Genomic DNA, 15,100 nt, shown 5'->3' on the forward strand with positions numbered 1-15,100 from the left:
ATTAACAATGCAGAATAAAACATTTTCAAATAAACAAAATTTACTTTTCCCAAGAGGCCGGCTCCTCTAGGAACACCAACTGCAGTACCGGATTCAGAGTTAAATCCAAAGTTTCCTGTTGCAACTGAGTAGCCGAGATACGAATCATCGTCAGTCGGTGGACCTTCGTTTGAAAAAATGACATCAGGACGACTGTACACGTTTTGAACATAAATTTGACCTATAGTAAATTATTTATAATTTATTTAATTTTGTTTACGCAGTATAGTTATAATATTATTCCTTAATCCAAGTTTAGTAAAAGTTAAAATTGAAGTTAAACTCTCTCTTTTAGAAATATAATCCACCTTCAAAAAAAGAAATTTAGTAAATGTTATCCCTAATACATGAGTCTTATTAAATCTTCGTTTTATCTGTAGTAATATTAATGTATATTTTTGGTACAGGATGTTTCGAATGCACGACGGATCACGGATACTGTCGTTGGTTGCGCACGTGTTGTTAATGAACATATGTTAAGGGCCGTACACCTGTCTCTATGACGACTGCAACCCATTTATAGAATGTTCGTTTTAAGCCCTGCGCCGGACTTAACGTCTTTTTTATTATCTCTTCTCTTTCCATACTCAATTTTCTAGTTTGAAGAAAATAGTATGCACATGACGTTTTTACGTGCCAGAAACATCCTATACAAGTTATAGATGTGCAATACAGTGAGGTGTAACATTAGAAACTAACTAGTCTATCTATTATTAACTATTATCGTCTTGTTCTCTGAAAGATTGTAAATTAATAATTAAACATCACTATAAAAACAGATTAGAAGATATGAATATTAAAGCAAACATACAAACACAATCAACTAGCAATAATTACTAAGAGCTAAGAAAAGCAAAGCAAACTGAAGTCAATTTCCTAGCATTCATTCATTAAGTAACAAAAAATTTTGGACTATCACCCAAGTATAAATCATGCTATTCAAATAAAAGGACTTGAAACCGTTAAGTATTGTCAAAACAATTTCATATTTGTAACTAATCCATAGGTGTCATTTTATGTTGTTCATATGATAATTCTTTAAGGTAAATAATCTACTATGTTTTTCACCTAATGGTGTACAATTTCTTACAAATGAAAATTTATAACACCCATGAATTCTCTACTTGCAATAATGTTAAGACAACCAGTTATTAATTTGAAATAAATTATTAAAAATTGGATAATGGTCTCAAGTCCAGTGTTAAAAATGTTATTATCATATTCGATTTTCTGTGGAAATTTTTTGGTTCATTTTCATTTCCAAATGCAAGTTTACCTTGGCCAAGATCGTTGAATACAAACATCTCTATTGTTGGTGTAAACGGCAGCCGAGCATTCGAGTCGACTGAGTATAATTGTCCTGTTAAAGAACATTAAAAACATAATGTTTTACAAATAAAAATTTATATACTAAACATGTAAAGCCCCAAAAACGAATAAACATGCCCAAGTTTTATGATATACAATCGCAATAACAAATAAATAGATAATGCATAGGATAAATTGGCATATTCACAAGAGGGAGATACTTTATACGGAAACGGTCATAATGGATATGAGCCCATATTCAGACAAAAAGCAACGTATAAAACTACATGCCGAATTGTGAAAATAACAGTGCATGCATAGGAGGCACATCTTTTCTAACCTGGCATAGATAAAAAACAAATATACATACATAAAAAAGTAGATATAAAAGTAATAATGACATAAATTGCTAGTAAAAATTTTAAGATAAAAAATTTATTATAATAATATTTAAATTAAAGAATGATAATATTTCGTAACTCTTGTAAAATTATCTAACCTTGCCAGAACCAGCTGCCCACGGCACCAATGAATAAGCGTTGACCATCCTAAAACAAATCCCCCAAAAATATATTATTTTTATACCAATTATTTTAAAGATTTCAGTTTTCCATTTTCATACCTTAGAAACGGATGCCCCGAGACCAGCTTGACAAGAACCCTGTTTGTGCTGACCCCAATTCCCTGAAAAAACAAAAACATTCGTGTTATATTATTTACTAATTTTACTTAGACATTAAATTATATCAATTTTATCAAAGTCAATTTTCTCTCATGTGATCCACGATTGACGCTACATCTATACTTCCTCTTATGTTATATTATCCTAATCTCTTATATATCTTCTCTAGTCACTTCACTCATCCACCTCTCCTATAACGTCTTCCTTATTGTCACTGATCTTTTCATTTCACTTACTTCGTGTTCTTCTTTGTCAAATTCGTACTCAATATACTCTATATTACTCCTACTTATTCTTAAGCCCTCACTTTAAAGAACTGATCTTCACACCTCTAGCTTTTGATTAATACCCTCCCCATTTTCTCCTATTAACACTATATCATCAACGAAGAACATGCACCACGGTACCTCTTCTTGTATTTCTCTAGCAATTTCATCTATCACTATAGAAAATAAGTGAGGAATCAAAGCAGAATCTTTTTCAGTCCAAACTATTCTAATTATTATTTAATTTAAATCATATTCAACTAAGTGTATTAAACAAGAAATTACTATTGCAATAATCATTTAGATAAATAAATTTTATTTATCTGAAATATGAATATAATCAATAACTTATTTTTATTTTCTAACTTCATATCACATGTAAACAATATTTTGTATGCGCGACGCATTAATGTTTAATAATATTATTGTTAGCGAGTTTCATCCAAATAAGGTAGGAAATAAAATGTCTTACATGCTGATGGTGTGGAATTTCTGTCAAGTGCAACGCTCGGATAAATATAACAATTAAAAACTGACTTGACAAATATAAACTTATTCATTGTAATTCGTATAAATTCTACTCCATTTTGAAGAAATAACAATAATTTTAGTTAGAGCATCTAAACCCGAAATATTTACTTACTTGTCCTACAAGGTGAATATTCATTGAATTTATTGAAGTCTTTGGTTGTATAACACGTTCCTACGGGATCTTTCCTGGCTCCGGAACTCGAATAGTACACATACCTTGGTGCACATGCCTGGAACGAAAAATAAAGCAATTTCCTTTAATTGTGTACTCATCTTTACTTCCCGCGCTAGTTTTATTAAACAGTTAGCCGCTACATCTTCGTTTATAAAACTAATAACAAAAAAAAATAATGATTGCCGTGTTTTGATTCCATTTAGTCGAGTTGGCCTTATATCCTGGACAAATTAGATCTCAGACCAAATATGTTGCAATGTATGAGTGAGCATAATGTAACAATGTTAGTTCCGTTAAATTATTATTACTATACATATTCTTTCCTGCCAGATAGGCCTTTTTAGATTTTGAGACATTGATTAATTGATCGTTACGAGAACAAAATGAGACCATTTATAATAAATACTATTCCATCTCAATTTGGTCTTGTTTAGTTATTATTATTTCATGTAAAAAAAAAAACATTTTTCATGAGGTACGTAATTAACTTTTACCGAGTACTACTAGCGAATAAATATTACCGAATGATGTTATAAAAATTATTAATATTAGTATAATAAGATAATTTGATGATTAATCTACATAAAAAAATATTTAAATGAAAAAAAAAACTAATAAATATGTTCAATAAACATCTATATTGTATTGCATACACATAACTGGACTAATTAATTCTATACTTTTTTATTTAATATTTACTTTCAAAATTACTCAAAGGGTAAAGTGATTTTGGTATTATACATAATAAATTTCCAAAGATTTTAAGTACTCAATTTCTTATAATTTAATAGTCTTTTCAAAGTTATATATATTCAATTTGTATAAATATAAGTTATACAACTATTATTAACACTTTATTCATACAGAACCTTTATCATGTAAGACATATTAGCGTCCAATGACTCCAGTCGGGCATAAAAAAAAGAATTCCTAGGCGGCCCAAACTTTGATTAAGTTATTAACCGGTAAGTAATTTATTTTTACATTTTCACCTCTTGTCTTTTCCTTTTATGACTACAACTACATTAGTGATCACTTAATTTTCTAAAACTTCTGATTTTAGGATTGACATTAGTGATTAACTTCATCTGGCTGAGATCAAATAAAACCAATACGTTGTACTCGTTTACCGGTCACGATCATGGCCGTTGAGAGTCTATATTATTGTTGTAACTTAAGCATTTCGTTTTCCGTTAGACATTTCCAAATTTGGAGCTGTGCCTTTTATTCTGCATCTCTGTATAATGTTATACCTGTGTGGGTGTTTCCTTTCCGGTTTTAAGAATCTCAATATTATATTAATCTACACATTCTAAAGCCCACACTGGATAATTTGCTACATGCGTCACTCGATCAGAAGTAAAACAGAAGTTAGATAAATTTTTTTTTATTTAAATACTAAAATATTATCCAGAATAAAGATGAATTAATAGAAAACCATCAAACGAAATAAACAAATATAAGTCTAAATTAATATAGTTCGTGCGATATGTGATCCTAATATTTTAAATTTTGTGTTATTCTTATATTATGACATTGTCACAATTATAACTAAAAAATAAACACACTAATTGATAATTAAAACTTTGATAGTGTATTAAAAAAAATAGTTTTGATTGTTCAACTTTTTTATAACATATTTTTTTACGAGTGACGGTACAATTTAATTTTAAGTACTAATTTAGTACTAAAATACTAATTGATTTTAAATCAATTTAAAATGATTTCGTTTAAATAACTTTTGTTTACGTGATTCATTTCTATAAAATTCAAATAAAATATATTCAGAAAAGTATACTCATAAACGACTATCAAAAGATGGAGATGGAAATCCTGAAGTTATTTATTACTGCAATTTGTCACAGAATGACTCCCGTATAATGTATCTTAGTTGAAAACTTATACTTCAAGAGATATTTTTGCACGACAATCACGACGTTCTTGGGATATTTTTTTTCTTCGATCACACTATCTTGCGCGAATGCAGCAATATCAACTTATGTTTGTTGATATTTATTGGTTTTCTGATTTATTTGAATAAATCTCGAGTTATCTTAGTTATTTTTTCTTTGGGCCGTGTAAATAGTGAATACAACGAGGAAAGACAAAAAACATTTCCTTTTATGTCGTTATAAACATTACATTGATAGGTCTACTCAAATAGCTCGAGGCGTGTGACATGATCGCCTTACAATCCATTTTAACCTCGACCAATCCAATAGTTGCATCTTTTTATTTAATAGGTTGTGTATATTGTCAGATGATAGACTAATTAAAAAAATCAAATTAATTTTAATTTTAATACAACTGTTACTTTTCCATTTTATTGCAACTTTATATATTTAACAGCTATTTTTTGTGGATGAGAATAACATTTAATCGTCAATGCAAAATTAAACAATTACTTTTAATCCGGTTGTTTCGATTACCAGTTAAAAATACCCAATGATAACTTCCTAACTATTAAAATTTTGGATTTATAATCATAATTCTACCAATAGAAAAATGTGATAAAATATCGATTACAGGCGGCAAGAGGTTCTTTATATCCTACAAAGTTGTGAATACCGTTGAGACTAAATGTCGAGAAATAGGTACATAAACGTGTGAATCTAATACCACCCGGTGTTGTAAGTATTAATTACTTCACACATAATACGAAAAGAGTGTTAAGAATGTGTAAGCATTACATTCATGTACTAGATACAAGTCTGTGGAAAATTATCGATGCTTCAGTATGTTCAAGACGCGTCGTATAAATTGCTTCCAAGCTGTTGTAAATTCTTTAGACCTCTGTGACTACACACCCGTGCGCCCTTTACTTTCTTTTATATATTATCTACATTGAAATGATCCATTAAGAATATTATATGGGTAGAGAACAAAAGCAATTGGAAAAGAATTAACGCAGCTCGTATTTAATTTCTATAATTAAATCGAAGCGTGCTGGCTATGTGTACCACAGTCCTACACATAATATGTTGTCTAACATTCAAGTGTAATCTATTATATTGCATTGTTTTTCATTTGATACAATTGCTCATCAGCTAACCACCTCGTTTTATGCATTAAATAGATACGTTTGTAATTTTCATGATTAATTAAAAGTATAAACAGTTATTTTAAATGTTTAAACGTTAGTATATTATGTAAGATTTGTGGAGTAAAAATATTTATGCAGTATCCTATTGTATCTCATTATAATAATTAACAAGTAAATTCTCATCAAGCATTTTTCTCTATATGTGTAAATAATTGCTCTAATAATGGAATTAATCCCAAATTAATTATTTATTGTATTATATTTTTTAACATTTAGGTTTATCTTATTTATTTAATATTACGTGATTTCGAATATTGTCTTGAACTAAACATTTTTATGTGTAATCGTTAAAACGAAGGTAGCGTGAGAAAACATGCATTGGTATCATACTTATACAGTGATTTCTCAGTAAATGCAATTAAATATCAATTTGCATGTTATCGAAGAAAAAATCTCAATGAAAAGTAATTAAAATTAAATGATCGAGCTAAATGATTAAAATTTCATTAATAATTGATGATTAATATAAATAAAATAAAGTTCGTATTCTAATTCATAATAAAATTTTTCTATACAAATTCTTATCGTAGCTCTACTTTCTTTACTACAATCAAAAAAATATTAAATTTTTTAGGTAACGATTAGAGATTAATATCTTAATTTTCAGGCAATGCTTATGTATATAGGTTTTAAAAATAGAATTGTAATATTTTAAACCTAAATATAATTGAGGAATTATATTTTATTATCCTAGTTAATTGACGATTTTTAAATTGTTGAAGAGATATTATTACAATTTTCAACTTTTTTTTATAACATTTACTATATTAATTTAACCCTTAATCGTTTTTAATTTTATATCCGATTTATTAGATAAATAAATCTTTAAAATATTTCTACAAACAATTAATACTGAATTTGTTTGATTCACACGATAATAAATACCTAATCAACGAAAAATATGTACATTCAGTTAAACATAAATTAAACGCGTAGGTTTCAGCGGTAGAAACCGATTAAGTAATAACAATTTAAACTTAATTGAACACAGCGAACAAAAATACACCTCCAGTATACTGGACTGCTATCAAATATAAGTAAGCGATTTGAACAGTTTTTAGGTAATTAAGCATATTAATTAAAAACATTACGCAAGTATTTCTTATGGTGTATCAGAGGAATAATGCTGCAAAAAATGTCTATAAGCTTGAAGAACAAAAATATATTAGACGATTTTTAATTACGAACGCAATTGTGTTGAAGAAGTAAAATACAAATTGTTCGGATACAAATTGTCCATGTTGATTGATTGTAGTAGCCGCTAGCCACTAGGGGTGGGTAAAAAAAAACCTTTGAACCCATGACAAATTTCGTAATAATAAATCACTTATACCTACAGCTAGTGGAATATTAATACTTCATTAGCCCCGTTCAATGAATAAACATATTTCATCGACGACTCACTTTTTTGAGTCGTAGTATACATTAGTACAAATCTACTGTCATTAATACAACGGCCCGACTATAAAAAAAAAAATAATCAAGTACTTGTCATCAAAGTTTGGTAAAATGAATTGTAATGTTGAACACAAAAAAATAACCGCTAATAAAATAGGTAGCGTTATATTCAAATGAGTCACTTAACGTACTTAAACAATTACTGTAGTCTGTTTACTTTGTTCAAACGGACTGGCTATATGCTCTATAATTGGTTTGGGAGATTTTAATTGGACTTAATCAAAGTAAAATAGTAAAATGGATCGTTTGGAAATAAACGTTTAATCTGAACACACGGTATTTTGTACAATCCATCTGAGAACTTACTCGAGTATAATAAATAAAAAATTAAGCCATTGAACTCACCAAAACTACTCCATTTTCCCCAGAACTGCTCACAGTGGCTCCAAACCATTGATTTGATTTCTGATCGATTATTTTCGAATTGCTCAATCTATTAGGTCCTATAAAATAACACAAAAGTAGATATTAATAATTACACAACAGTATCAACTAAATTCAAATCGATGAATTTAAAATTATGATAAAATTAACCATTATTTTATCAACGTCAATTCACAAGACAATAACTCGCACATGTTGCTATTTGGTACAGCGGTACCAAATAGCGTTGATATAACTCGTGAATAAAAAAATTCTAGTTATTACTAATATTACATACTAATCCTGTCTGTATAGAAAGCATTTTGTTAAACTATACATTATTTTCCACAATAATAACACATAAGCTATTGAAAAAATTTAACCGTAATCACAAATATATAAAGACGAATAATTTGAACAACGTTTAAACTAAATGGTACTAAATGTATCATTTGAACACATTAAAACGAGATTAAATGTCTTTTTTTATCGATCCTCGATTGAAAATAAAGATTTTGCGAATTGCAAATAATTCTTGATTTAGCTTTATCGCGTATTCCATATACATAAATGTATATTATTTATACTTCATTCTATTTGTTTCTTTTTTTTTCATGTTAGTTTTTTACTGTGAAATCACATATTGAAATCTTTAAAATATGCGTAACCCACTAAGTTGTCTGTTCATAGATATCATAGGTTCTTATACAGCACCCACGCGCAACAAAGATTAGATGATAATTCCCATGTAGTTGGCTGCAGCTTACTAACGAGTTGTACGTATGTATTCACAGGTAATTTTTCATACAACACTAGATAACTGGCAATGTATTATCCAATGTAGATCTGTTTTTATGCTAACACGGTGAGATATTTCACATCTAGTATTATTTAATGGAAGTGCGATGACAATCCGAAATAGAAATTCTATTTTCCGACTGTATCAATGAGCACGCAAAGATATCGTGTGCCCGTACAATGATAAATCTCTAAAACGAAATATGCACAGCGGAACTTAAACGGTCAACCTTTTCCATGTAACTTTTTTTGCTGGGTCATAGGTGTTAAGACTTATAAGAGCCATTGACACGGTCACCAGTTATAACAATAACAATTTGCTAAACAATAGATGAATAGTCATAAGGCTTCTATATTATACTATATATTGTTCACTTCCCCCGCGCTTCTGCGAGTCTACTCGTCAGTTATTGTAACCAGCCACTGATATGGCGACAAAATTAATAATCGAATGCTGTAACTATAGAAATATAGTAGTAATAGGTCAGATATGGACTCGCGTGAAGGTCTATCGAAAAAAAAAAACAATACCTAAATATAGGCAAGTCTTTATTTCTCTGTCTCTTTCCTTCTATTTACCCTCTTTGAGACTGTACTGCACTACTTGTCGTAGCATAATATGCAAGCGTTCGTCTATATGTTTTTTTAACGCCAAAGAACTTAACTAGATAAATACAAGTTCAACAGCAACAGCATCCGAACCACTTGTGGATGTTCACACACAAAGTCAACATATATGACATTATACACATTTATATTTATACATTAAACTCTATCTTCTCAGAATGCGCTTTTCCTTAACCGGACAACTAGTATTACGTACTCGGAATAAATAAAAAAAGAAGTTTTGTTTGCTTAGAAACGTCTAAGCATCCGGATGATAATGTTATACGTCCACAGGCCCGTTACCGTGCGCGGCGACAAGTGTTTTTTTTTTCTATTCCGATTCCTCTAGTTTTCTATGAGTCCTATAATTTCATTCGAGGTTATCCAACCATTATTTTAACTAGTTATAAGTAATCACACAAACTGTCACATACGTCGTTTTATATGGCACGGCATATGATACCCTGACAATTCTTACCACATGAAACACAACCCCGAGGTTGATCAAAACGTAATACAGTATGCAGAGACATTTTATTTTATTTGCATGTCAAATCATTAACAGAATATTATCAATTCTTATAACTTGTCACGCGAGACGTCAATTCTAATTTATAATGCATTCCGTGTAATTCCACGCGCATTACTAAATGGTATTACTATAATTTACTACTTTTTAATGCTATTTTAACAAGCTAAATCAAACAAATAGCTATACAATTTTCGGCAATACGTTTATTCGCATTATAATATGTGGCGGCTTAATATTTATTATTTAATATTTATATTAATATAAATATGAGAACAATTTACAAATTACTTTAAAAATTTTAAGTTCATATTTCTCTTGTGTAAAATATAAAAACAAAAATGTTAATTATTTTTTGCTTTATCATAAATTTTTAAATTATAATACTGAAAAGTAAAAAAATTTTTATTGTAAATCATAAGAGAAAATAGTTGTCACATTCATGGTAATCCTCCATGTGTTATCTACCCGAATAAAAAAACAATCTACCATCAATTTTCAGCTGTCAACGTGAGAGGAGACTAAGAAATAGAACTATGAAATAGGGTAACCCTGGAAAATTAATTTTATAATGTGCAGGGTACTTTTGTGGTATTTCACACGGTAGTCACCACATTATTTTTGAGGGTTAAACCCCTTTTTTATTATCCATTTGAGAATCTATTTTTGTCACAATTACTATTAATCTAAGATTTTTATTGTACTACACTGACGATAGATTTTTTCGCTACTAAGAATTTACTCGTAGGTAGATGAAATCAGTTATTATTTTACTTTTTGATTTTCTGCGACAAAATAATTTTCACCAAGTTGTAAAATAATAAATCAATCACAATTGACTTTGACTATTAAAATAATAGAAACGGTAAAATAAATAATAATCATATGAAACTGTACATTGAACTATAATTTCATGCTACTTTATTATTTGAGACTAGCTATTTATATTGTGATCTTACTCCGCACATTAAACATACGAGTTTATGTATAAACAATAAAATTTAACCGTAGTTCACGATTTAAAAAACGATCATCATACTATTTATTAATGTAGTGTGCACCTTATAAATACAATAAACTATTGTGGATTGTGATGTAAATTTAGTTTAATGCATAAACAATTCTATTTAAAGAAATTATACTCAAGTTACTCTCATTGCTTTTGTATCGATATTCTGAAACTGGATTTTCAGTCATAGCAAAAATTATAAAATTGCCATTAAAATTAATATTTTTAATAATAACACAATCACAAGTCTTGCTCTGTTTCGATAAAATAGGTCTATTGTTAAAAATTAGTCTCATTAATTCAAAAGTTATAAATGATTCACACAGTATAGTATAAAAAAAAAACGTCGATCTATCCATTATAAAAAAAAAACTATTCTGAGATACTTAACATTTAATACATTATACAAGACCATTAAATAATGCGTTATACCGGTCGATTCCGTGGAAATAAATTTGTAATTTGTCTCGTATGTGTTTGATGTATAGCACACCAGAATCGTTTTCGTGTTTTTGTCTGAAAGGCATTTTTTTTTTTTTTTGCACACCGCCATTTCGATAAAACGGACATGTTATACCTTATGGTTGAAACGTCACCCGTTCACGGCACAGAAGCAGAAGACACCGAAACGAGTTTCCTTAGGCGGCGGTCTGCAGAAAATTTTTTTTTTTTTTACTATTACTACGCTATTCTTCTTGTCCTTTGCCCCATATACTCCGTCTACCGGCGAAATTTACATTAAAAAAGAATACGAAAATAAAAAAGGAATCTAATACTGGCAAACAGAAAAAATCGTACTCTACTTGATATACGTTCGGAAAGGCGATCGGACGACAGTTGAATGCCGTTCCGTATTTGCCTTAAAGCCAGTGCCGTTTTACGTACAGCACATATCCGAGTATATATTTGTATTGTGTTTATATGTACATATATATGCTAGCTCATTCTTTTTTATTGTTCCAATGTGTTGGACGAATAACATTTTTGTCATACATAACTTTACGGTCTAATCTGTGTGGACATTAAATACACTACTTGAGACAACCAGAAGCTACTTTAAATTCTCCGACGATTAAAAAAATTCATTTTCTCATGCTTTGGGTATGCCGACTACAAGTTCAGAGCTATTCAGAATCATTTGTAAAAATGTTTCATACGTAAAGTATGGAAATAAAATAAAAACGTACGAGATGAGTTGGCTAGATAAACGGCATGACCGTTTTGAGTAGTAACCCATTTGAACTAATGAACATAAAACGAATCAATTAAAAGTGAAGTTTCTATTGATTCTCTAGTTTCAATTGAACTCGAACGATCAGAAAATGATTTCTAGAGCAAAAATAAATTTCATAGTCTTAACAATGTAAATGGATTATAATAAGTTAATTCAAACGTTATACAAACGATATTTGCACTATGGCCGTTATAATATCATTAAGAGTGCTATTAAATTTTCCAAAACCTATTAAACGCGTATTTAAAATTTTACCTTTGTCGTTAACGCTACTTATCCACAGCGATATATGAATTTATGTTATCTTGTCCTTTCGTATTATTAAATCATATCGATGTCATCACATTATCTGCTGCTATTGTCCTACTCGACCGTAATTTGTTTTTATAGAAACTCTCGACTGAGGCAAGACGCATTACCAAAATTACATTGTACGCATATAATAGTTGCATTTATACATAAATATGAAAAATTTAATGGGCTTCAAGATATTCCGCAGATACCACGGTGGCTATAGATTTATGTTTGAAGGGGGTAAACGGTATGCATATTAATGCCCGACACCGGGTTGTTGTTTTTTAAAACCGTCGACTGGTGAATGGCGCACGACAACGGAATACAGATGACGACAGTACATTATTTGTCTTTCAGACTTGCAGTGTATATTTCTATCTTATCAAGATCCGCCGAGTAGCAAAACATTTCAGTCAGATCCTGTGTTTTTTGCCGGTTAGTCTCCTGAGAATCAGTGACTGAATTTATTAAAATCCGGTGTACGTGAGATGATCTTCAGCTCGGCATTAAAATAGTCACGAAACCGCTGTATTTAAATGGGCCGTAAATATAATTATACTCATTACATCCCATTGCCGTTTACTCTTTGACCATGCGTTTTTAACTTAACGGCGGGTTCAAGACGTTGAAGATCAGGAGAGTTTAACGAGGGTACTAAATAGAAAACAATCCGAATAGAAAAATATGATAATAGATGTATAAAAAGTAATTTCATCAACACGTGGTTATATCAATCAACTCCAAAACTTGTGTATGTTAAACCCAAATATGTAGTTTAATTTTATAGATTATTTAAGACAAATCCCAGACGTTTAATATCGTGTAAACCTCATTTCTTGCTCCTGCCATGAAATACTAGTCATAAAACTATACTAACGAGAAATCTCGCACAATTGTTTTTATAAACATTCATGCAGTCGAACAATACTTTGAAAATTATTCTCATTTTATTAAAAACAATTAAACAATAAATATATTGAAGAAATCACTTTAAAGAATATAATCACGTACAAATACCACATTATTAATAATCGTCGCCAAAATTCGACAACTCGACAAAAAATATTTTTCCGTTTTGATTTCAATTTGTTATTTTTAGTTTGAGATTTAAATTATTAATTTATTTACAGACTGCCTGTAAATAATTCCCTTAAAAGTCTCATAATGGATAGAGGTTTCCATGTTTTCCAGTAAAAAAAAAAAAAACTTCTTCATTTAAAATAGGAAAATTAATATGGAGGGTTCTACTCCCACCCGCGAGAACGTCTGTGGTGTCATCTATCATAAGCTAACTAATGATTCTAATGTTTACCCGATATTAAGCATATCATACCAGTTGAAAATCTAATGAATTATCAGAAACCACCACAAAGATTAATGAAATTTCGCATGAAAAAACAAAAACTAGTTGAGCGAATATAATACATGTGCATTTACTTCTTACGGTGATACTGTTTATTTAAATTAAATCAGTTTCGCGATTTAGACGATTAAATTTGCCGAAGAAAAAGAGTTTTATTCGAAAAGAAACTGATCAACGATTCGTAACTGATGCTCGTTATTTACAATTGCATAAATCAATTACCAACAAGAAGCAAACGCACTCAATTTAGTAATTCGCCAAATACATTAAATGTATTATTTTTTTCTTTTGCTCGTAAAATCCATTAAGTTGTCATGATTGACGAGCTACAGAGACTGTAAAACCAGACTATCACTCTATATATTTATTTCTATTTTCAAGTCGATTCTCCGGCCTTTTAACATTACCGGTCGCCGTCGGCCTCTATCGTCTTGCGACAAGCTTCCATATTAATAAATTTCACTTCGGCCTGACCCGCGGCCGTGTTGCGAGCATTCCGAAGCCATCTGTTCAATCATACACAGAAGATCACGACGACGACAGAGTTTTTCTTTCTCGCATATTACATTTTCCAACGAGCCCCGACGCTCTCACGGTCGTACCGCCTAAAGATTTATACGCGCAATTTCGAAAAGGGATAGCGTCCAAATAACACCGGCACTTTGAATAATCTATTATACTGATGTCTTCATAATCCAAGAACACGAGTCGTAAATTACACGGTGCAAGCTGCATAATACACAACGTACTATTGGGTACATGGTTTTCAGTTCTTACCGGTAGTGTCGAATGGTATTTGCTTGCAGTCCGTTTCCTCTGCGATGTTACACTTGTAAACAGCGCCGCCGTTCTGAACTCCGGGCTGATTGGTTTGCGCCTCCGGAGCTCCTATTAGTAACCTAAAATTTAAAAATCCAAATAAGTATAATCATGCAATGCACATTATTAAAACGACTCAATCGAAAATGTTACGCTCGTTATTTCCGACTTGAACGATTTACCTATGCAAATGGATTCATTCCCGAAACAAAAGAGCCCTTAGATGTGCACAGGAAATCATATTGACTGAGTTATGAACAATTTATGCAGTGGAGCATATCAAAAGGACGAGTGTTTACGTTTATGTCTACAATATACAACATCGTAATTTTTACATATATTTTAACGATTTTTGTAAAATGCCTATAAAAATTTATGTAAGACCCTACCTTGATTCATTACTTTGAATCTTCTAAAGAATACACGCGCGTAACATAAAAAAAACATTCTGTTTAAACAACTTTTGAAGCTTGAATTCTAGTGGACTTCAATGTTTAATGCAATTTCTATTTGGCGATATTCA

The 15,100-nt window shown here is 30.3% G+C and overlaps 1 protein-coding gene across 2 annotated transcripts in view; it reads right to left on the reverse strand.

Moving 5' to 3' along the window:
• The window catches only part of LOC126903162 (integrin alpha-PS2), a 40,655-nt gene that overhangs the window by 5,419 nt on the left and 20,136 nt on the right, over positions 1 to 15,100 (reverse strand). The window contains exons 3-9 of one of the 2 annotated variants that reach the window (XM_050681179.1): positions 14,536 to 14,657; positions 7,908 to 8,005; positions 2,939 to 3,056; positions 1,970 to 2,031; positions 1,847 to 1,895; positions 1,316 to 1,399; positions 45 to 220 (exon numbers count right to left, since the gene is read on the reverse strand). In XM_050681179.1, the coding sequence (XP_050537136.1) occupies positions 45 to 220; positions 1,316 to 1,399; positions 1,847 to 1,895; positions 1,970 to 2,031; positions 2,939 to 3,056; positions 7,908 to 8,005; positions 14,536 to 14,657 (709 nt within the window). The remainder of the gene's footprint in view (positions 1 to 44; positions 221 to 1,315; positions 1,400 to 1,846; positions 1,896 to 1,969; positions 2,032 to 2,938; positions 3,057 to 7,907; positions 8,006 to 14,535; positions 14,658 to 15,100) is intronic. The other variant, XM_050681180.1, reaches the window with a different exon arrangement.

The sequence above is a fragment of the Daktulosphaira vitifoliae genome, unplaced genomic scaffold, assembly GCF_025091365.1.
Source record: "Daktulosphaira vitifoliae isolate Bord-2020 unplaced genomic scaffold, ASM2509136v1 Scaffold_3, whole genome shotgun sequence".
Lineage (NCBI taxonomy): Eukaryota > Metazoa > Arthropoda > Insecta > Hemiptera > Phylloxeridae > Daktulosphaira > Daktulosphaira vitifoliae.